General features: G+C 39.3%; 2 protein-coding genes across 2 annotated transcripts; one reads left to right on the top strand and one right to left on the bottom strand.

Moving 5' to 3' along the window:
- The first annotated feature begins 463 nt into the window (after positions 1-463).
- Positions 464-13,816, top strand: fbxl5 (F-box and leucine-rich repeat protein 5). The gene is made up of 11 exons (XM_015403537.1): positions 464-621; positions 1,229-1,444; positions 3,241-3,336; positions 3,488-3,683; positions 3,781-3,966; positions 6,302-6,427; positions 6,679-6,833; positions 6,919-7,001; positions 7,143-7,853; positions 9,663-9,811; positions 13,007-13,816. Exons 1-11 carry the CDS (start codon positions 538-540, stop codon positions 13,081-13,083), a joined length of 2,079 nt encoding a protein of 692 aa, XP_015259023.1. The 5' UTR covers positions 464-537; the 3' UTR covers positions 13,084-13,816.
- A 1,182-nt stretch (positions 13,817-14,998) lies between these two features.
- On the bottom strand, positions 14,999-20,333 carry LOC107103726 (coiled-coil and C2 domain-containing protein 2A-like). Its single transcript, XM_015403536.1, has 10 exons — positions 20,240-20,333; positions 19,988-20,158; positions 17,598-17,801; positions 17,440-17,529; positions 17,256-17,369; positions 16,137-16,271; positions 15,912-16,034; positions 15,787-15,845; positions 15,521-15,698; positions 14,999-15,355 (listed from the first exon to the last, which is right to left on the bottom strand). Exons 1-10 carry the CDS (start codon positions 20,321-20,323, stop codon positions 15,170-15,172), a joined length of 1,344 nt encoding a protein of 447 aa, XP_015259022.1. The 5' UTR covers positions 20,324-20,333; the 3' UTR covers positions 14,999-15,169.
- Positions 20,334-22,033: the final 1,700 nt, after the last annotated feature.

Here is a 22,033-nt window from a genome sequence, read left to right as displayed (position 1 = left end):
TCTATAAATATATGTATCTATATATAGATACATATATTTATAGACAGATATATCTATCTATATATATATGTGTGTGTTGACGTACTGTATATACTGTATATAAAGTATTGCGCCTTCGTTTTGACTATTTGAGCCGATGTAACGAGTAGATTTCTCCAGATCAAAATGAGATCTGATGAGATCTGACGAAAAAACAACAACAAAAGAACATGAATGTTGGAACTGTAACTAATATGCAGAATATCTTGTATACATTCTGTGTATACAAAAAGATAATAAAGTCTGTCTAAGTCTAAAGCTATCAATAAAGTAAAAAATAGTCCGGTATATAGTCCGGTCATACATTTATTTTATTTCATGCATTTAATTTATTTCGTAGTTTTATGTGATCTACACTCATATAAACCATTAAACGGCTTGTTTACCGTAAAACCCGCTCTTTCGCCGTGTGGTCACGTGCTTGGCTCGCGCACACTCCGTCACACCTCCTCGTTTGATTATCACAGCAGATGACGCAGTGAGGACCAGTCATTGAATATGGCCCCTTTTCCTGACGAAGTGGATGTTTTTACTGGCCCACACTGGCGAATGAAGCAGTTGGTGGGTCTGTACTGCGACAAGGTGGGTATAAAGAAAAGGACTTCCAATATGTTTAGTTGTTTTGAACAAAAAGCAGCGCCCTGTGGTTCACAGGGGTGTGGACGGCCAGCTAGCACGCTAGCTAACTGGCGTTAGCTTGTTTGTTTGTCAGTGAGTCCGACTATCTGAGGTTTTTAGTTTGTGTCTCTTTGGCCTTATTTAGTTGATGGGCTGTAAATTCTATGCTACGTTTCTTATCATCAATGTTTAAACTTTCTACATAACTGGTGCGCAGCTTACTTTGCTAGCCTGATGTGCAGTATGTTTTGTTATGCAACGTGTTCTAAATGTGACATCCAAATCTAAGTGTTTCATAAGACAGGGCTGACTATAATAATGGGATTTGAAAGCAGGCTTCCTGTGTCTGATAAGCTCATTTATGATGGCAGGTAATGCACTGCTAACCTAAGCGACCGTGGTTGCAAAACACAGCTGTCATGTTATGCATGCTTCCAACTTATGTAAAGCATCTGTTATTATGATGTTTGAAGCTATCTGTGGGTTCGCGATTAATGCAGTTCCGCTAGAATAAAGTTTGCATTTAATAATTCCCGACCTTTTTTCTGTTGTTGCTTTGTTTTCTCCACAGCTGTCCAAAACCAACTTTTCCAACAACAATGACTTCCGATCCTTTCTTCAGTCCCTATGCGTCACCTTCAAGGAGTTCAAGATGCATGAGCAAATTGAAAACGAATATATCATCGGTCTGTTGCAGCAGCGGTGCTGCACTGTCTACAATGTTCACTCTGACAACAAGCTGTCAGAGATGCTGTCCCTCTTTGAAAAGGGACTGCAGAGTGTTAAGGTGAATATAAGACAAGTAGGCCTTTAAGTCATTGGGAAGTCTTATTTAAATGTCAGATCATTCTGGCTTAAACACGTATATTAATGTACTCTTTATCAGAATATATTGTCCCAAAATTTAGCAGGCCAATTAGTTATGCATCAGCTTGTACTCCTAAATTCGGCCAATCATATATCAACGGTCATCTGTCAATCACATTTTTATAGCATCTTGATTCATATGTTGCAGCTAATATACACAACTATTTAAATAAGAATCATTTCCTTTACCATTGAGTTACCTCCCAGTGTTCATGGGGATGGAAGTCTGTGTCTTCGGCAGGCGTAGAGCTAACAGAACTGGCAGCGTTGCGAGGCAAGGGCTCAAACATGTACGGCTTGAAGCCTTCTACACCAAACCAAGCTTCTGCTGCCTTGGCGTCCTCTTCCACAACATCTTCATCCCCGCTTTCCTCTAAATAAAAAATGTATGACGGAGGAGAGTCATCCAGGACCCCTGACACAAAACTCTCCTCCTCTTGCATGTTTCTTCTGTCCATAGCGTTCCTTGACAGTGTCGTTTTTCAGTCACCAATTCAGTGCCACTTGGTCCCGATGTAATTTCCCTTTGGGAACCTACTAGCACTAAGTTGCTAACTTGTTAGCAAGATGCTTTTGAGACAGCAGCCACAATCAAACTTGCTTGCAAACCTTCCACCACAAAAATCCCGCCCCCTTGATAAACGATCAATCACATTCACTTTATTTACTCGTGGAAAGTCGGGCACCACTCGGGAGAATTCAGAAATGCAACGGTTGGAACATCTGTTTCCCTACGACTTATAAGTCCCACTGTGGGGAAATTCAATGGCAAAGAAGCAGTAGGCTGAAGATGCAAGATTCTATTAAAAAGACCAACATTAAAAAGTTAGACTGCACAGTAGAAAACAACAAAAAACAAAACTGAGAATATGTGATTTAGAATTACCTAGGCTATTTTAATGTGATGTCCAGGTTGTAAGTGGCACTTGTACTCAAATGATGGCTTGGCAGAAATAAGCACTGCTCAGCTAATGGTGGGTTACCACTGTGTTATTAAATTTACTATTATATTTACCACACAACCTCTGCCATGCAAAAACAACGGCATCAGACCTGTTTTTTGTTGTTTTGCAACAACAAAAAACATGCCGTTTGTGAAACAATTTTGAATTAACGTGTGTTTTTTCATATGATATAATCAATTGTTCCAATTATTTCGTAGCCATCCTTTAAAACAAAACTTTAGCTTGGGGTTTTAAGAGATTTTTTTCTTTCTTTTGTCTCTCAGGATTTTATGAAAATAGAGCAGTGAGGAAAAAGCAACAGCTAAATGTTCTGGATAAATGTTTTGTAAATCGGAGCTTCCGCTTTGCTGGTTGCTTTAAACAAAAACCTCATTTTGGTTTGGATTGAGATCCTGCTTCCTTTCCAAAATAAGATTTGTTCCGTAGAGATAAACAGTTCTGCTCTGATATATTTATAAATACTTGAAATATGTTTGATTTTTGCTCTGTTTAAAGAAAAGATATGGAACACTGGGTCATGGGAGGCTAATTAAAATATCTAATAATCCAGCTTCAGAAACCTAATGGCAACAAACATTTCACTGTTTCTTTAAGCCAGAACTTCCTTAAATTCAACACTGTACATCACTGCCTTTTGCCAACAATCTAAAATTGTCATTTTTTAACAGAATAAAAATGACAATGAATTGCGGAGAAAGGTTTTTGTTTAAGATTAACAACCCCCAGATTAACTATTAATTTCTGATTCTAGAGTGAATATGAGCAGCTTAACTATGCACAGCAGCTGAAGGAGAAACTGGAAGCTTTTACACAAGATTTCCTGCCCCACATGAAGGAGGAAGAAGAGGTAGAGGACGCTCAGATTTTTGTTTATTTTACAGATGTTTTATTGATCTGTGTCTGTAATGATTGTCAAAGTTTATTGTTGACATTGTGAAATGTAGCTCAATGCATTTCTCTACTGCAAGCTGCTTTTTAACTAGTCAGATGTGTTCCAGGTGTTTCAACCAATGCTTATGCAATACTTCACATATGAGGAGCTGAAGGACATTAAGAAACAGGTGATAGCGCAGCACTGCAACCAACAGCAGCTGGACTGCGCCGCCGAGGTGCTGAAAGGCTTTAGTCTGTGGACACAGGCTGAAGAGCTTCAAAAGGCTTTTAAATATGCTGATCATGAGAAGACAGACTATGGTAAATAGGGTTTTATCTTTTATTTTTTTATTTTTAAAGAATGTAATGCATCTTTATATGCATTAGCTAATAAAGGCTTGATTTTCTCTTTTCTCAGATCTGGAACAGAGTAAAAGTTCTTCAACCCACATCTCGCAGCTTCCTGCAGAAGTGATGCTGAGACTTTTCCATTACTTGGGTCCTGCTGATTTGTGTCGCTGTAGTCAAGTGTGCAGCGCATGGTCAGAGTTGGCCAAGGCTGGCTCATTGTGGAAGCATCTGTATCCTGTGCACTGGGCCAGAGGTATACTTTAGCTCTAACTTATGTTTCACATAAAAAAATAAATCACATTTAGGATCTGGGGATTTTATAGCTTCATTTATTCTGCTGTTTTTATGAAAATGTTCTTTTATTTTAATATATTTTCTTCCTTATTCACTGTTTGAGCTTCCAAAGGTCAGAGGGACACGGCCCTGATTAACTAGCTCATTGGCTAAAACCACCAGCTGCAAACATTTTGAATGTCAAACTTTAATTGCTCTCAACTGCAGGAACTATAAACTGCTTTGTTTTTTTTTACCAGCATATTTACAGCTCGGATGTAGTTACACTTTTAATGCAGGTCAGCTCTCAGAAGTGATTACTGTTTTCTATTTGTTTTTATGATACAAAAATTGAAAAAAATAAATATTAATCTTATGTAATATCAGAAATAGTACATTTTATTTAAGCCATATCACTTAGCCTTACTTCTTTTAGTAGGTTTATGGTTATTTAAGTCATTATCATGCAAGCATTGAGTTATTTGTTGTTAAACCATTGATTTTTTTTTTTTTCATAAGTTAAAACTGGGCCAAATGTTATAAAAATAATGAATAACTTAGGGTCAGGATTAGCATAGCAAGCTTGAGCGGTAAGGGAAAACCGACCTGCACCGGAAGTAATTGTTTTCACGTGACCTTGTTAAACCATTTTTTTTTTTTTTTTTTTTTGTAGTGATAGTCATTTGTTTTAAGATGTCCGCCTCTCTTACCAAAGCTTTGAACATGTGAGCAAAGCCACTGCCCCTGAAGGCACAAATTCCTCCCAGCTTATTCCTTGATCATTTGCCTGGAGCGTTCCATCTTTCTGAAACACGTCCTCTGATTGATTTATCACATTTAGTCAAAGTTTGGCTGAGAAATGGCAGTCAGAGGTACAGTTACTGGGCTTGTAGCTTGAAGTCGTCTGCGCTGGCATCAAAAGAATGAATGATGTGTCCTTTTACTTCAGTGAAATCAGTAAACCGTGTCACACCAAGTTAGTGTCTACCTGATAGGTTGTGTCAGGTGTCCAATCCTCACCGTAACATGATCTGCTGGCTCCTAATGGCTCCATTACAGCTTATTCCAGTTTATCAAATTCTTGCTCTTAAGAAGAGTAACTATTATTATCTTTATAGGCTGTTATATCTGTAAAGGCTGGCTTATATCTTTACATTCTTTTATCTTGACCTTGGACCTTAAGCTGTGAAAATAATTCATGTTATCATTGGAATGTTATCGGCTTCACCTTATTTGACTCCTGAGAGAGATAAAATAAAATAGAATTTATTTCTTAAACATTTACAGTATAGGTAAGAAAAACAATCCATATAGACATATATATGTCTCTTATATTTAACAACCTCATATTTTAGGTTTTAACAAGTCTTTACCAACGATTAAGATTACTCCTAATAAAACAACAAATACAAAACTGTAACAAGGTCGGTGAAGTTTCCTTAGTAATGAAGACATAAGCGTGACACTCTTTTCCCCTCTGTAATCCAAAAAAAAAACAAAAAAAACCAGGATCCTCTCTGTTAGGTTCAACCATTTACTTCAAAAATAAAAAATACTTTACAAGTATTAAATTTCAATAAAAAATGAAATGATAAAAGAAGATGAGGAGAAAAATAAATGAGGTAAAAAAAAACTGTGGCTCCACTCCAGTTACCTGACCAACACTGAAGCAGAAGCCACTCTCCTCAACATGCCAGAAACCATCCAGAAATCATGCTCTTTGCAAAGAACCTCAGTACAATTAGAAAAATTAAATATCCTTACATATAAGAACCTTTTGCTCTCTAATATTTACTTTAACTTATTAATGATTAGTTTTTATCTTATCTCGGGTTTTCCACGGGTCATTAAAAATCATTTAAAGTCATTAAACTAAATATTTTTATAAGTTAAGGCCTTTATTGGCATTAAAATTAATTAAATGTTATTATCGTGGCATTTAAAATGCTTTATTTAAAAACAACTTTTATAAAAACAATTTCGTCAGATATATTTGATCAGATATAACTGGTTCCGCTTGGACTGAATTTAGGCTCCTACAGTCGAGGTGCCAGAAATGATTAGAGACAATTTTTGTTTTCTTTGAGGGAAAAAGAAAAATTGGGGAAACATATTCTTTGCATTTAGAAACGTGATAGTAAGTGGTTTTAAAAAATATTTTATCTCAAAGTTTAAAAGGGTTAAAGACAAGCGGATGGGATTCCTTAATGAAAAATAGACAGAGGATTATTTTATATCTAAAAATCTCAAAAAAACTGTGGGACCTGAAAAAAAACCCAATGCCGTTTGTGTTTATTTTTGTTTTATTTCTTTAGGGGATTATTACAGCGGCCCTCCTGGGGATCTGGATCAGGAGCCGGACGAAGATTGGGTGCAGAGCCGTCAGAACGAGGGCCGCGCCTATCAGGAGTGGGATGAGGATGCTGATGTGGATGAGTCAGGTGTGCTTTTTTCTTTAAGGTTTCATCACTGATGGAGCAATAAATAAATGTAAAAAAACATATCTCCAGCATATAACACATATTTAATGTGGAAGCTGCTTAATAGGTGGGAAATGTAAGTTCTAGTTTCTAGTAGATCTCTCTAGATCCCAGGCAGAAGTTGGACAGACGTGTAGAGTCGGCATGTTTCAGTAGATTCCATTAAAGTAACAGTAGAGGAGAGTTATTCTGTTTCTATTGTGCCTCATCAGATATTTCAGGTCACACTAAAAGCTCCATCGCAATCAGCACAGCTCAGCGGGAGAAAAGGCTCCTAAACGGGATCATCCACCACCTTCTGCCAGCTGTGGGTCCTTCTGTCAAGTCTATTATTCTTGCTTATAGTTCAACAGTTTCAAGCAAAATGGTACGTGGAACTGCACCTTTTTGTTTTACATCTTTAGCTTGTTTAGAGCTACAGACCTGCTGAAAGTTTTTCTTTCTATCGCCAGGTCCGCCAGATTCTCAGTCTCTGCCCCAATATTACACATCTGGACCTGACCCAGACTGATGTCACTGATCTTGCTTTTGACAGGTAAAACTTCAAACTTGGTGTTCATTTAAAAGAACCTTTAATAAACTGTATGGCGGCCGCTCAGTAAGGCTGGTGTTGAAATGATCACATGCCTGGTTATTAGAGAAAGCTAATTACTCTTCCCTGTTTCTCCTCTTCCAGCTGGTCTTATCTTGGAGCTTGCCTCTCTCTGGAACATCTGGATTTATCAGGTTGTGAGAAGATAACCGATCACACCCTGAAGAAGCTCTCCGTAGGTCTGGGCGACCTCACTTCCTCTATCAGCTCTGACAAACACTCAGACCGTCGGGCCAAGTTGCTTAAAAGCTGCCCGGTCCCCATTAAACTGATGGATGAGAGAAACCTGCACACGGTTGGGAGAAGGCAGCAGGCCTTTATTTTTAAACACGGGACTGGTCGTTGGGGCTCTGCCTGCATCCCAGCGCCGGTGTGGTTTCTGGACACTTCTGACCTTGCTGATATTGAAGACGCTGCAGAGTGGAGTCATCGCGGTGGGATGCCTTTCTCTGAGAGCCTGGCAGAGACGCAGCTGGTTGCGGGTTCCTGCTGCTGCAGGAGGAGGAGGCGGAAGCACAGGACTGGCTCCACCGCCTCATATTTGCATCCACAGTTTGCCATATCTGGGGACATGTTTTGTGGCCACTCCACCTGCTGCTCTAGTGACAAGGCCCTGAGGACTTTTACTGGGCCCCAAAGGGATTCAGGCACTGCAGAACTGAGGACTAAATGCTCCCCATCAGGGGTACTGGAGTGTCTGGAGTCTGAGAACAGGACTGACTGCTCAAAGGCCAAACGGTCACTGAGGTTTCTCAGCCTCTCTGGATGTTACCAAATCACTGATCTGGGTCTAAGGTAACGATCCTGCTTTGTTTTAAACTAACAATGACACGTTTTACTGGAGAGGAAATGATTTCTTGCTTAAATTCACTTTTTATACAAGTGTACTGAACAGACTTTAATATTTAAATACAACAGTAGTTCGAGTTCTCAGAGGTTTTGGGAAGTAAAAAAAATTTTTAAAATAACCAGATGAGTATATAAATGGGAACATTTAATCAAGTTATAGTTTGATCGCTGGCATTCCCCTTACAAATGGAGCCCTGCCTTCACCCCCGTCCCTCAGTGAGGTCTAGAAGCACAAGATCTATATCCAGCTATTTAGCAAAGATGCTGCTACATGGCTGTACATCTTATTTTGGCATTTGACCAATTAGATGAGCCCTTGAATTATATTACTTTCTGTACATTAAGTTTAAAAAAAGGTATAAAGCTAATTAAAAAATAAAAAAATAAAGTTGAAAAGTTAATAAGCCTAGTTAACAATTATATTTAGGTTTGTAAACAAAAAATATAAGTGCCAGTATAAGCAATAATAATTGAGAAAAAAAAAAATTCTTTCACTTTTTTTATTTTTCTTAATATATTTGGGCAAGTTGGCTTTTCTTGTCATTACATTTTATTTACATAACAAAATATCCATATTTTTTGAATGTTACAAAGGTAATAAGGTCTTGTCCTGGATTCCAATAACACTATTGGCTTGAAATTTTGATGTTCAAAGTATTTCAACGAGTGTCTTATAAAGGGTTAAAAAGAAGAGGGGGATTTTTCCAACTTTTCCTTTTTCGTCAATTATAAACCTCCACTAATGCACTAATTGATTTCCATGATATTGATTGGAATGTTTTGTTATTTTACCCTATTTTTGGTAAATACTTTGGTATTTTAGACCCAGTTTTTAAAAAAACAGGTCGTTTAACCTTACAGAATAACTTCTGTTTATTTGATTTTTGTTTTTACACCCAAAAACACAGTTGCAAAGTTGACAAACTGCTTTAAATACTCTATTCTAGGGCTGAAACAATTAATTGGATTAATCGATCACTGAAATAATTGTCAATTATTTAAGTAATAGATTAATCGTTAACTGGAGTACAACGTTTCTTTAGCTGACAGAGCGACCCTCTTAGAGCAGAAGTTAAACCAAAATTGTTAAGACAATATATAAACATTTTTTCATTTAAGGCAAAAAAAAAAATGTTTTCGTCTGCCAATATGCCCATCTAAAACCCCCTTAGGTGGAAAAGTTTTAGTTTCTTATTGTTTAATTTAGTAAAGGTTTTAAGGAACCTCTTGCTATTCGATTATCTCAAAAATGCCAGATTTGCAGAATAATTGTTAGTTGCAGCCCTAATCTATTCTCTTTTAGACCACTCCTAGCTGATCTATGTTGCTCCAGATGCTACTAAAGCAGTGACCCAGTTCCCAAAATCTGAACCTAATCTCATTATTTGTTGAACCTACAGCAGATGACAGATTACTTTCAAAGCAGGTTTATAGCTGTTATCTTACACACCAAGGTCTGTATTCTATTGAAATAAAACCAGATAAAAGCAAAAAAAACCCAAAAAAACCTGCAAAACAAACTGAAAATTAATACGTAGAAACCTTGAATCATCTTTTTAGTAATCTACCTCAATCTAAGGTGTGGTAAAGAAGGTTCCATTAGTGGACATGGATTAGCTTTTATTCTACAACTGCATCAGTGCAGCTTCCATTAGGCTAAATCTGGATAAACTATATCTATACATGCCCTACAGGTCTGCATAGTTCTTTAACTTTTATTGCTACTGAAGCTTGACTCCCTCCCTTATATTTCAGGGCTTTATCTCAGCGTGGGGGGCTTCCTGTCCTGGAGCATCTCAATCTGTCTGGCTGCCTCTTCATCACTGAGGTGGGGCTGCAGGAGCTGGTGTCCGCCTCTCCTTCCCTCAATGATGAACACTTCTATTACTGCGACAACATTAACGGTAACACAAGTGAAGCTGCCAGAGGTCCTTTAATTTTTGCCTGCCACAAAATCCGTCATGTTTATACCATCTAACATGTGCCTTGATGAAGACCTTTGCCATTGTTAGTGCCATATTCTTTGACCACTGTAAATGATTTGTCAGTAGATTTTATAACAGTATGCAGCAGTCTTTACAGTCAGGTAAGTATGAATTACAGCAGTGTCAGCCTGGGCCTTTTTATGAGCTTCATACCTGCAGATATTATTGAACTAAAGGTCACTACATTTCCTGGAACCGCAATCCATACCTCTTTGCTTTTTTCCCTCAAGCTACTGCTATGTAGAGCATAAATCTGAAGTAGAAACTACCTCTGTAGTCCACAGCTCGTCTGGGAAGGCCTTTTGTTTGTTGGAAGACATCAGTGGAATAATATTACGTTTAATTAAAACCAGACAAGTTAAGCTCATTGCATAATCTGCTAGAGCCAGAGTTCTTGTTTTGTGGTGAAAAGCATTTTGTTTTGCTTCCGAGTATTCATACTTTGCAAGAAGCTTAGCTGCCAAATTCATACAAACTGCAGCGTATGTCAGACCCACAAAGAAAACACAACAACACAATGGCAGAGGAGGGATTTTTCTGATTGATAAGGAGGAGAGCACAATCTTTATATCCAGATGTATCATAGAAATGTTCATGTTTCCTGACAGCCGATCCTTAAACTTTCCATCCAGTTGTAGGTACCAGATCTGCTCTGAGCCCTCCCCCTTCTTATCATGTCATCATACTACAACACCATTCGGCCAAACTTTATTGCACCCGTTTTAAAAGAATCGGATCCCTTCTGGAGTTTCAATATATTATTACCTATATTTGCTATTATTTTAAATTTCATTGGCGATCTAAATTGGCCAAAGGTAGAAAACAATAATTCCCAGTGTTTAAGGAAAGTACTGCCTTCTAAGTAGGATTCTGCCATTTAACAAGGTGACACAAAGCACCACAGTGCTTTTTTTATTTTTTAGAATCAGTGAAGGACAATTAGAACATTTTAAAAAATGACTTTCGTATGGATTTTAGACAAAGAAAATAAAAATATTTCTACTTGTAGAAAAGAAACACTTAGTCTGGTTCTGCTGGGGGTTTCTTCCTGTTAAAAGGGAGCTTTTCCTCTCCACTGTCGCTACAAGCATGTTTGGTGTGAGGGATTGCCTTCTTTAGTCAATGAGTTGATGCAATCAACCGGTTTTCCTTAGAAAACTTTGAATCAATTTGACTGGATGATCGGTTGAACTGTAAGGTGCCTTGAGATGACGTGTTGTGAATTGGTGCTATAGAAATAAACTGAATTGAATTGAAAGGGTTGTTATTGAAACTATTTTAAAACTAGCTTAATATGGCTAACTGACTGAGCTAAAAGAGGCTAACCTGTTAGCTGCTTAGCACAGCTAGCCAGAGAGCTAAACAGCTCTCCCTCTTATATCATGGTCTTGCAGTTAACTTTGCTCACCATAAACATTTTTTTCAAGCTTTATCAATCAGGTAAAACTTGATCAGTCATTAGACAGGCTAGCATTACAGATGCTCCTGACTCTCCACACGGACGGATGCTGCATTATTATCGTTGTCTGGGCAACCGAAAATGTTCTCTGTCTTGTGGCAATGTTCAGCCAATCATATAGCGCCCACGTCACTGGCATGCGCAGGGTCCGAGCTGATCTGGTACCTACACCTTAACGGATCACTGTATGGATTTCCAGACCTAGAATAAAAGGCCGGGGGCTAAACGATGTCATTTTGTTCTTGCAGCTGTGAGAGTAAGAATAAAAATCTTCTGGCTGAGTATGTAACAGGCTTTAGGGATACAAGTTATATTGTATAAATCAAACACTGAGTCAACATGAACAGATTATCAGGTGAGGGATTAATGAAGTTACACTTTATTACCAAAAGTAATGAAGGACATCATGGTAAAAGGCATGTTTAAATCACTATAATTTATAAGGACCACAAAGTTTTTCACATTCCATTCATTTACCCCGAAATCCCACATCCTCCATCACCGCTCTGCCCCCTCCAGTCTACAGCCTCCGCCGTTCCTCCCGCCTTGCCCCGTGCCGAGTTCCTCGGCGTTTGAGGAGAGCATGCGCGATATTATTGCTAAAATTCATAGGAGCAAAACATGGGGAAATGAACGCTTAATTTAATTTGACTAATATTAAAAAAATCTACATCAGCATGAAGCTGAATGTAATTTCCTATTGGGAAACTACTAGCACTAAGATGCTTCCGACAAACCAGCTACAACCAAATATGCTTGTGAACCTTCTGCCACAACAATCCCGCCCCCTTGATAAACTACCAATCACATCCACTTTATTCACTCGTGTCAAGTCGGGCACCACTCGGGAGAATTCTGAAATGCAACGGTTGGAACAGCCGCTTCCCTACAACTATAAAGAAATTTAAAAAAAAAAAGGAGCTAGAGGCCTATAAAAAGTCAAGAAATATAGCGATCAAGTCGCTAAGTTGACAACAGTGTACAGGACAAACCCCTACCTCCTGAGCCGCTGTCTTAAAAATCAGTAAGGTCAGATAATCCATTTACTTTCTTGGCTTCATGTGTTTTTAGCTTTGCTGTGGAGAAACTTGACTGGCCTGCAGAGTCCTAAAGTCAGCAGGGTAGATAAAACACCTTTAGGGTGAACTAGAGCAGATGCAGCAATTTCTAACAAGGACATACCCCTAAACTTTATTTCTAGAGTCCTTATGTAATGGTTAAAGTTGCTTCTGTGGGCACAGTAGTTCATTAGCAAATTGGGCAAATTGTTCTTGTACATGTAAACATAGACCAATGCTTTTGGTAATATAAGTACTTTCTGTGTTTGATTGTCCCCTAAGTCTAGAAAATTTGGTAAGAAACTGACGTTCAAAGATGTTCCAGACATCCTGATTTTCTTTGCAAAGAAAGATATAAAAACTTAACGTCTCTAGAGGCATCAAGCTGGGTAACCATGGGAACGGGTTGCAAACTGAATCTCCTGAGTTCCCCTGCATTACAGTCAGACCTTGACCACAAAGACAAAGATCTCTGGTTTGTGGTTTATAATGCAATAAATTGTAAGACCTTTATAAAGTGTGTGAATGCATCTTTGGAGCACAGTATTTGCTTTTCAGTTTATTAGCAGCTAACCAGCATGTGGCGTTTTTCTCCAGGTCCTCATGCCGACACGGCCAGCGGTTGCCAGAACCTGCAGTGCGGTTTCCGAGCCTGCTGTCGCTCTGGAGAGTGACTCAGCCCCTCCGACGTTCTCCTCTCCCTATCGTTGCACTTTATCCTGGCAAAACCATTTACTGTGTTTTGTCATTTGTTTCTTTATGAATATGTAATTAGCTCCTGCTATTTCCTTACTACTACTACATTGGAGATAATAGTTTAGAAAGAAGAAAACTGGGTGCAAAAGTACATTTAGATTCTTTTGGTTTGAGGAAAAACAGGGGGATAAGGTTCTAAAAGATTTCAGTTTTGTCTCAAGCTATGGAAATTTGTATGTAAATTCAGCTGCTTTTGTAGATAAAAGCAGACAGTTCCTCAATGTTGGTGTATTCAACTATCCTAAATGTGCAGATCTCTGTTTATGCAGGAGCATGCGGGTTATTCACAGAATCGGCACCTTGTGAATCAACTTCTAAAATATGAAGAGAAAGTTCTGGTTTGGGATCCAGGCAGCAAAGACATAGGAAATAGCAGATGATGTTGCATTAGTGGTTGGGCTCTTCAGTGTTCTGGACATTCAGCTGTCCTGTAAAGGCTATTTTTTTCTTTCTTTATGCACTCCAGTGGGTAAAAAGAACAAATGTTAATATGAAAGGAATCCTCAGCACCATGTCGGAGGGTCTGCGGTCTTTACAGCTTTATGATCCTGCAGCAAGATTTATCTTCTGGTTCTACAATCTTGCATGAGATCTGTTGAAATTGTTGACTAATAATAAAACTTTGGAGTTGGTCACTGCACTCTGTCTACTGTGTTCCGAAAACATTTTCAATTGTTTCCCACTGTGGGCTGTCCTCAGTGGTCATTAAGGAGTCATTTGGTTTCAGTTGTTTAGAAACTAGCATAGAGCTAAGTACAGGATAATCTCTGAACAGAGGCTGCAAAGACTTAAGAACGTACCAAAGACTGGTGTTCTTACAGGAAGATGATGGGATGGGCTGGATTAAAACATCTTTATTTGGGTGTTGGAATGGCTCAGGTTAAATATAAATCCAAGAAAGAACCATTGACAAAAGTTAAACAGATTCTTGAAGCGTTTGGATTCATTACTGAACTGTACTGATGCTGCTTTAATACTGTCTCTCAGAATACTGACACCTGCTGGATCTTTAAAGACATTACAGGCAGCTTATTTGACAGAGTAAACTGAATTGATTTGATGACCTAGTAGAATCATATAATTTAAGTTATTAGGCTAAATTGTATTATTTCATATCCATGCTTAAAATAAAAATATCTTTGATATTTTTATATGCAGTCAATAAATGTAAACTTATATCATGACGTCAAAATTTAGGCGATGCTTGTGGACCAAGATTTTAAATCATAATTTAAAACAATAAGTACAGTAAAACGGTAAATAAACTAAGAGTAAATTTCAAATGACCTTCAATTCACATAATTTGGGTGATAACTGTAAGGAAAAAAATGACACAACGAAATTCAATTAAAAAACGCCACGGCTGAAACTTCCCTATTTAGGGCTGCTCCAAAATTCTTGATAATTTTAATGATAAACCGCAAAAGATTAGATACTTTTTTTTAGCACATGCATCATGTTGACAGATAAGTTTTGGAACAGTTTAGTGAATCAGTCAGAAACAACTCCTGTATCGGTCACATGACTTTCTTGAACCGACAAGCACACCGATACAATTGAACCCATCGCTACTCAACTGTTTAGCAAAGCAGAAGCAAAAAGCCTCCAAATACATAAAGCTGGTAGCTATACTACAATAAACCTAAAGCTTTAACCTCAGTAATATCTGGTTCCACACACAACCGACCAAAGGGGAAAAATATAAATGTATACTATAGTTTTGAAACATGCATTTGGAAACCATAAACCACACTTCTTTAATTTCAAAATTATTTTTACTCTGTCTTATTCCATTATATATAAACTAAGTACATTAAGGTTTTGGTTTACAAGTTCAGGGCAAATTAATACTGTAAGGCACTTAGAACTGATGCTGGAGTGATGACAGGTAGAAAATATTTATCAAAACATTAACATATATACACATTAGTACTTTATAAACAAGATAAAAAGTTATAATAAAAAGCAACAGCTAGTGAAATGTTGAACAGGTTCGGTCTTTGATCACGTGCGGATGAGTGAGGCCAGATAAACCCACACTGACATCACGTTGTTAGGATAAGGATGCACGTACACCGCCATCGCAAACTCCACATTGGATGAGTGAATATTGTGAACCCCGGTGCTGTGAACTGCCTCTACAATCGGTTGGATCTCAGAAAATGGCAGATGGAGCGGGAATCCGGAAATCTGTGAAGACGAGGATACACCAGGTCATTCTGAAAGAACTTCATCCAAACAAAAGTCACACTTTATGCTGGTTTCTGCACATCACTGTGACCAAATGCAAGGCCAGAAATGTTAATCGTTACATATAATCTTTGTTTTGGACGAGTTGCCGGGTTTCTTATTTACCCTGTAGTCTCCGAGGAGGCTCTGCAGCTCAAGGCGGTGGCCCTCAGCCACATCCTGACCGCGGCTCTGCTCCAGTTTGGGCAGAAACTGCTTCAGGGTTGAGTTACAGTACCGGTTCCAGCGAGTTGGGTGAAGTGGGCGCCACTCCATAATCTTCTCCTTCAGTATCTTCTCCACTCTATCCAGAATTAGATGCAAATTGAGGCTTTTTTTCCCCGCTTTATTAATAAAATAAAATAATAGCTGCTATCGTTCCTGTCGCTCACCTGTCCTGAAGCTCAGCTGCAGCTGCTACGTCCGTCTGGCGGTACACCAACTCCTCTGGCTACAGGAGGGAAATAATTAGTGGAAATTGATAATTGACATGTTTAAATGTAAGTTATATATTTACCTGTACACTAGACAGCCCGGGGTGGGAGAAGGAGCGGGAGAAAAATGGTTTCCACATATTGGCCTTAGTGATGTCAAAGTTTGTGTTTAAAGGTGAGGGATTTTCCTGAATGTTCAACCAAACCTAAACAATAAAAAAATTTATTTTTCTATCATTATAGAGGAAGCTGACACTGATATTAATGAGGAAAGTTTCTGGTTATCTAGCGGTTTTTTTTCCACTCACATTGTCAGAATTAACCAAGCAGCCCACAGTCTGCAGGGGGCAGAAGGCGTCGTCCTTTTCATAGAACTGTCCGCTGCTGGGGTTCCAGATGAAGTAGCCGCTCGGCTCATGGGTTAGCACATAAGCTGTGGGTCCCTGTTGGAAAATCCACATTAAACAGTTAGGCCTGTGCTTTCTGAATTTGCTGTGCCTTCCAAAGGAGGTCATACCGCATTAATATCTTTCCTTTTTTTACTTCCTTTAAGCCACAAACCTCAGTGTGTTTGATTGTGATTTTTGATACAAACCAATTTGAAAGGAGTGGTGAAATGGAAAGAAAAGGAAAAAAGGATGTGGGTTAATCCTTTGTAGAAACACATTTCCCTGCAATTACAGCTGCAGCTTATAGAAATAATTCAGTTTTGATCTAATCCTGACAAGGCACCTTTTTCCACGTAGGCAGACAGAACTGCTTATAGCTTTCCCTCAGCAGTGAGGGACTTCATGTCACTCAGAGAATAAGGCTGGAATGAACAATTTCACAATTAATGCACAATTAAACAGCTGACAGGTTCTTCCATCTGAGCTATGGACCGCTGCATCTCCTCCAGAGTTCATATTAGCCTCTAAGCTCATTCCTTACTAGGTCTTTAGTCTTTTTTTCCATTTTCAGATAATGGCTTGAACAGAGTTTCTTTAAGATGTTGAAAGCTCAATTAATAATTTTATAACATTAGTCTGCTTTAAACTTTCCCCACATCACTGATGATGATGATGATGATGCTGCTGCCTGTTCTCTGATGTTCTTTATCAAACCATGGGGGGTTCAAAGAACAGCTGGATCTATGCCGAGAATAAATAAACTGTTTACACTGGATTGTATCCCAGGATATTAGAGCTAAAAGAGGCAGAAACAAATGGAGGCTGTACTTTTCTGATTTGTATTAGTAGAATGTTTAAAAGTCGATTATCCTGTCATTCCTCTTTCTAATGTTTCACTAACTTGTGTTGGTCTGTCATATAAATTCCTGAAGAAATACATTGAAGCTTGTGGCAACGTGATAAAAGTTCAAAAGCCTGAAGTGTTGGGTAAGTTTGTAATGGCGATAGGTTCAGGTTTAACACGCCCAGGTCAGTTACCTCTGGTATGGCTGTGCCAATTATAAGCCAGGCCTTCTTTCCCAAAAAGAGAAAGTAGTTGCACAACAGTACAGCATGTTCCTCCTCATCTCCTGCCAGTAGAGTCAGGAATTGCTGAAACAAAATGAAAACATGTAAGATTGGTAATTCCCCGTCCTGGAACTATTCCCAAATCTTAACTCACGTCGCATGTGCTCCATAAGTCAAAGGCTCCAGAGAAGGAAACCTGGTCCGGCAAAGATGGGATCAGGGAGACAAATCGGGCCACCAGGGTCTGCAAGACGAACGAAAACGATAAACTAAAAGTCGACATCAATTTGTGCTCAGTCAGATTACACTGACCGTTGCCTCCTGAGGGTTGTTAGGAAAGGCATCGAGGAACTGCTGTGGGGGGTTGAGTGGTCGGATGTAACGCGTGATGAAGACCGTCTTCCCACTGAGGTCTATGACTGTGGTGACGCAGCGTCGGTCCGGGAAGCCTTGAGCTGCGTCCTTCTCAAACTTCCCTGAAGCCTGCAGTAAACGCTCATCCTCCTGACTGTCCAACTGCATCAAAGCACCAAACGTTACTTCAGTTAACCACAGCTCAGGGACGTGTTCTAATATAAATTTTTATCTAAAGCACAGGTTGGTGTGAAAGATTCAGAATAGGGTGAAAAACAACGGAAGGTTACCTCTACTTCCTTTATCTAGTGCATGAGGCAGAAAAAAAGCAGGTAAAAAAAAAAACAGACAATACAAGGAACAAATTATTAAAGAAATACCATCTACTGCTAAACAAATAAACAGACTAAAACAAAAGGTAAAAAAAAAGTGAACCTGCTAAGGAATCTCTGAAAGAACAGGAAGGAAGAAAAACAACATTTGAAGGTAGAGCAATTGATAAAATATTCGCTCCCCTTAACCTTTTCAAACTGTTACATTAGAATCACACATTTAACTGTATTCCACTCTAACCGACATATGAAGTGGAAGGAAAGGCCACCTTTACTCCGATATCTCCTGAATAAAGTACAGCTGACTGCGTCCTGAAGTGTCAAAGGTAAACAGACTTAACTTTGTGCCATTTCATCTAATGCAAGTTGGATACCCCACCCCCCTTACAGCTGTGTACAGAGAACCCTGAGGCCAGAGGATACTCTGGCCCAGGCTCGGACTGGTAATATGTGATGATGGGCCCGTCCTAATGTCAGCATGCGAGGGCCGGCTGTCCTTAAATCATACCGACCCCAACATTTACTCTCCGGCCGAAGCACCTCCCTGTGACAGGAAATAACTCAAGGAGCTGAAGAATTGATGCATGCAGTTTCTATAGGCCTTCCTTGTCATGCACATCCTTGAGACGGTTGGTATATGGTGTAATTTTCTATTTCTTCAAACTGTAATATCCTTGCAACAAACTAAATTACAACTAAAATGCTTTCTTTAAACCAAACTACGATGTTCCTCTTATATTTGCCGAATTTATGTTAGAATATTTTGCATATGTAAAATATGTTACGGTGCATGATGGGGTTTTGCATCTAAAGGCTAACATTTCCCGTCTTACATGTATTGTTGCCAGGTTGGGATGTTTCCCAATCTGGTAGATTAGGATGGCTGTCTATGTGTAAAAAATGTTTTTCTTTAGATTTTTAAGCCTAAGATATCAATAGACTTTGGTTCAAATTGGGTGAGATTACGTATATCAGGCGGTTTATGAAAATTTTTTGGGCTGGAAAATGTGAGTCAGTGAAGGCGCTGTTTGTGTGAGTGGGTGTCTGACTGGCTTCGCGCAGGTGTTGACGTTACGCAGCAGCAATTACTGTCACGTCTGTATTAATAATGTGGGGGGCGGGTCCATAAATGGGCCGGTGTAGATGGAAAAATGCCAGGGCCGAAAATCATTCCCAGTCCGAGCCTGCTCTGGCTTCAGGGGTCTTTTAGTAAAAACAGCATCAAGAGGATGAAAGAACAGGGCTGGAAAGGTTTAACCTTAATCCCAAATTTTAAACAGCTCACACATGACTGTTCAATCCTGGGAAAAGTGAACTTTTATGCTCATAATCCCAACTACTGCTGCCCATCGCTTTGAACACGATACCATTGAAACATGGTAGTAGGATTATGCTGGTTTTAGAGACGATCTGAACACAGTTGGAGATGAAAAAGAAAGAGAAAAACTGCTAGAGGCTGAAAATGGTCAGTTAGTGGGGGGGGCAGGAAAACAACTATAAACATGCAGTCAGCGCTGGTTAAGAACAGTCATAGAATCACTCGGTCAGACCTTAAAACAATAAAAAAATAGATTTAGGTAATACTCTATATCCTGTTTAGCAGAGTTTTGTAAATAATGTTTAGATGTGTAAAGCTGGAAAACATCTACCTCAAAAGCCAGAATAAGAAAAATAGATAATTCTGAAAATTATTAACTCACACATGGATCATTTTCCTTCTGCTTCACAACTGGTCGCCACTCTGTGTCGGTCTGTATCGTAAAATCTACACTTTAACCCTTTATAGATCTCCACCCTCAGCGGCTGATGGGAAGGTAACAAACCTTCCTTCTTCCATAAGAAAAAATACCTAATAAACTACATTGAACCATTTGATTTTTAACGTGAAAACTTAAAAAGCTCAAGTGGCACGAATACATTGGTTAGTAAAATTAAACCAAATCAGTAGGAACATTGATGGAAGCCTGAAATAAAAATAAAATCAGACAGGATCTCCATTCCTGAGGACTTGGTTACCTTCACCCTAATAGACTCTCCAGGCACCAGCTGAGGTTCGATGGTGATGAAGAGTCGGATGAACGTCCCTCCACACGTGCTCCGCCAGTGATCATAAACGCTGTTACTGCTGTGCTCCCTGCTGTATCCTAGCAACACGGCCGGCGTGTTCACCTTGAAAGCTCCATCAATCTGTCAGATTGAGAAGGAATTGCCTGTAATCTCCCATTCTAGAAAATGCCCTCTAACAAAATCCACGTGGTAGAATCTCACCTTTGACTGGGAGTAAATGGTGCTGAAGGGGATCTTGACTGAGCCCAGCCAGTGCTTCTCTACCTGCGTGTGAATGGACGTCATCCTCTGTCTGTCACTCTGGGCAGAAAGGTTACAGTTACTGTGGCTGCACCTTCATTTAGATCAACCGTACGTAGAACAGTGCTTACCGGTCCACTCTCAAACAGCACTTCATCAAATATGTTGATGAAGACTTCATCTTTGACAGATTGCAAGCCGGCAGTGCTGTAGTCACCGTTAGGCGCGCTGCGGAAAGACGGAAAAGAAATAAGTTAATTTTATTAACTCAATAAAGCAACAGGTAAACCTTCTGATAAATACACTAAAAATTGTGCTTTTAATATGATAACTAGAGAAGCATTCAGAGCGCAGACCTCTACCAAGCAGCATATTTTACTGCATAACCCAAACGTTAGATTATGACTTTTGGAGTCCAATGCTGAACCTGTCAATAGCCACTAGTCCCACCCTCTGGTTTAGGGGGGAAACTGCTTGTTTCTATAAATCTTCATCTTACAATGTTAAAGAATCCTTTAAAAAGAAACCTCTATCTGGATTATGATTTGGATCATCACTAACATTATAGAGGTTGCTCCTTGGTATGAGGCGCACCTCTGGTAAAAATGTCATTAAAATCTGTCCATAACTTTCTAAGTTATCCTTTACACCAGGGGTTTCAAAGTAATTCCAGTAAAGGGCCGTGTGGCTGCAGGTTTTCTTTCCAAACAAGCAATAGCACACCAGACTCCAGTCATCTCATCAAGGGAGTCCAATCTTGGAAAGAAAACCTGCACCGACGCGGTCCTTTCTGGAACCAGTTTGACTCCTGTGCTTTACACAGAAAGACAAACAGACAAACACACACACTTCTAAAAACCTAAAAGTAGGAAAATGTTAAAAGGGTAAGAACACATTTGAGAGATTTTTACCAGTGATGGAGATACACAAATTAATTATTTGCATTGTAAGAATGTAAAAAATGGATATCCAAATGCTGCTTTGACAGCATAGTGACGATAACAGACTGTTGGGGGTTATTGCTAGCCAATCTACATACAGACAGGAAGGGAGACAGGAGGACAACGTCACTATCAACAAAACGAGGGTGAGGACTTCTGCAAAACAGCCCCAATTTGCCCAAGGCTTTATAAATAGGGAAACAAGGTTTAGAGATTCTGTTCTGAGAACCAGTAAGAGTAGTTTTTAGACCTGTGGGTCGGTGGTACACTGAAAAGAGCGCCATGCCTGTAGTGTGGCATGGCAGGGGCTCTGTGGTGCTCTGGGGCTGCGTTACATACTATGAAGCAAATCCAATGAGAAAAGCGGGATGCTGTTTGTAAAATGGCCTTAGTTTGGGCGCCAACTGGCAAAGGAAACAGGCAGTTGCAGCAAACTAGATGCCTTTTGTCTGTGAGGTGTGAACTCAAATTCCTCTGGAACGCTGCCAGCAGCTGGTGTCTGGCTGTGAAGCATGCTTGCAGCAAGTCACAACAGCAACGGGGGCTCTACTATCTACTTGTTTGGAAGTTCCAACTGTTATTAAAAGGGACACCACTTTGTTGGGCTGTTTCATTTTCTGGTAAATCTACAGTATGTACAGTAAACAGCCTCTAATAAGCATATATTTCCAATACAGTGAACCCTTGTTTATCACGGGGGTTACGTTCCAAAAAGAACCCGCGATAGGTGAAATCCGTGAAGTAGAAACCTTAATTTTTTTACAGTTATAATACAATGAAATACTCCATACAACATTGAAATCAAGGAACAAAA

Source organism: Cyprinodon variegatus, unplaced genomic scaffold (assembly GCF_000732505.1).
Source record: "Cyprinodon variegatus isolate N-32 unplaced genomic scaffold, C_variegatus-1.0 Scaffold1514, whole genome shotgun sequence".
Lineage (NCBI taxonomy): Eukaryota > Metazoa > Chordata > Actinopteri > Cyprinodontiformes > Cyprinodontidae > Cyprinodon > Cyprinodon variegatus.
The sequence above is the reverse complement of the archived record's forward strand: the minus strand, read 5'-3'. Positions and strand labels throughout refer to the sequence as shown.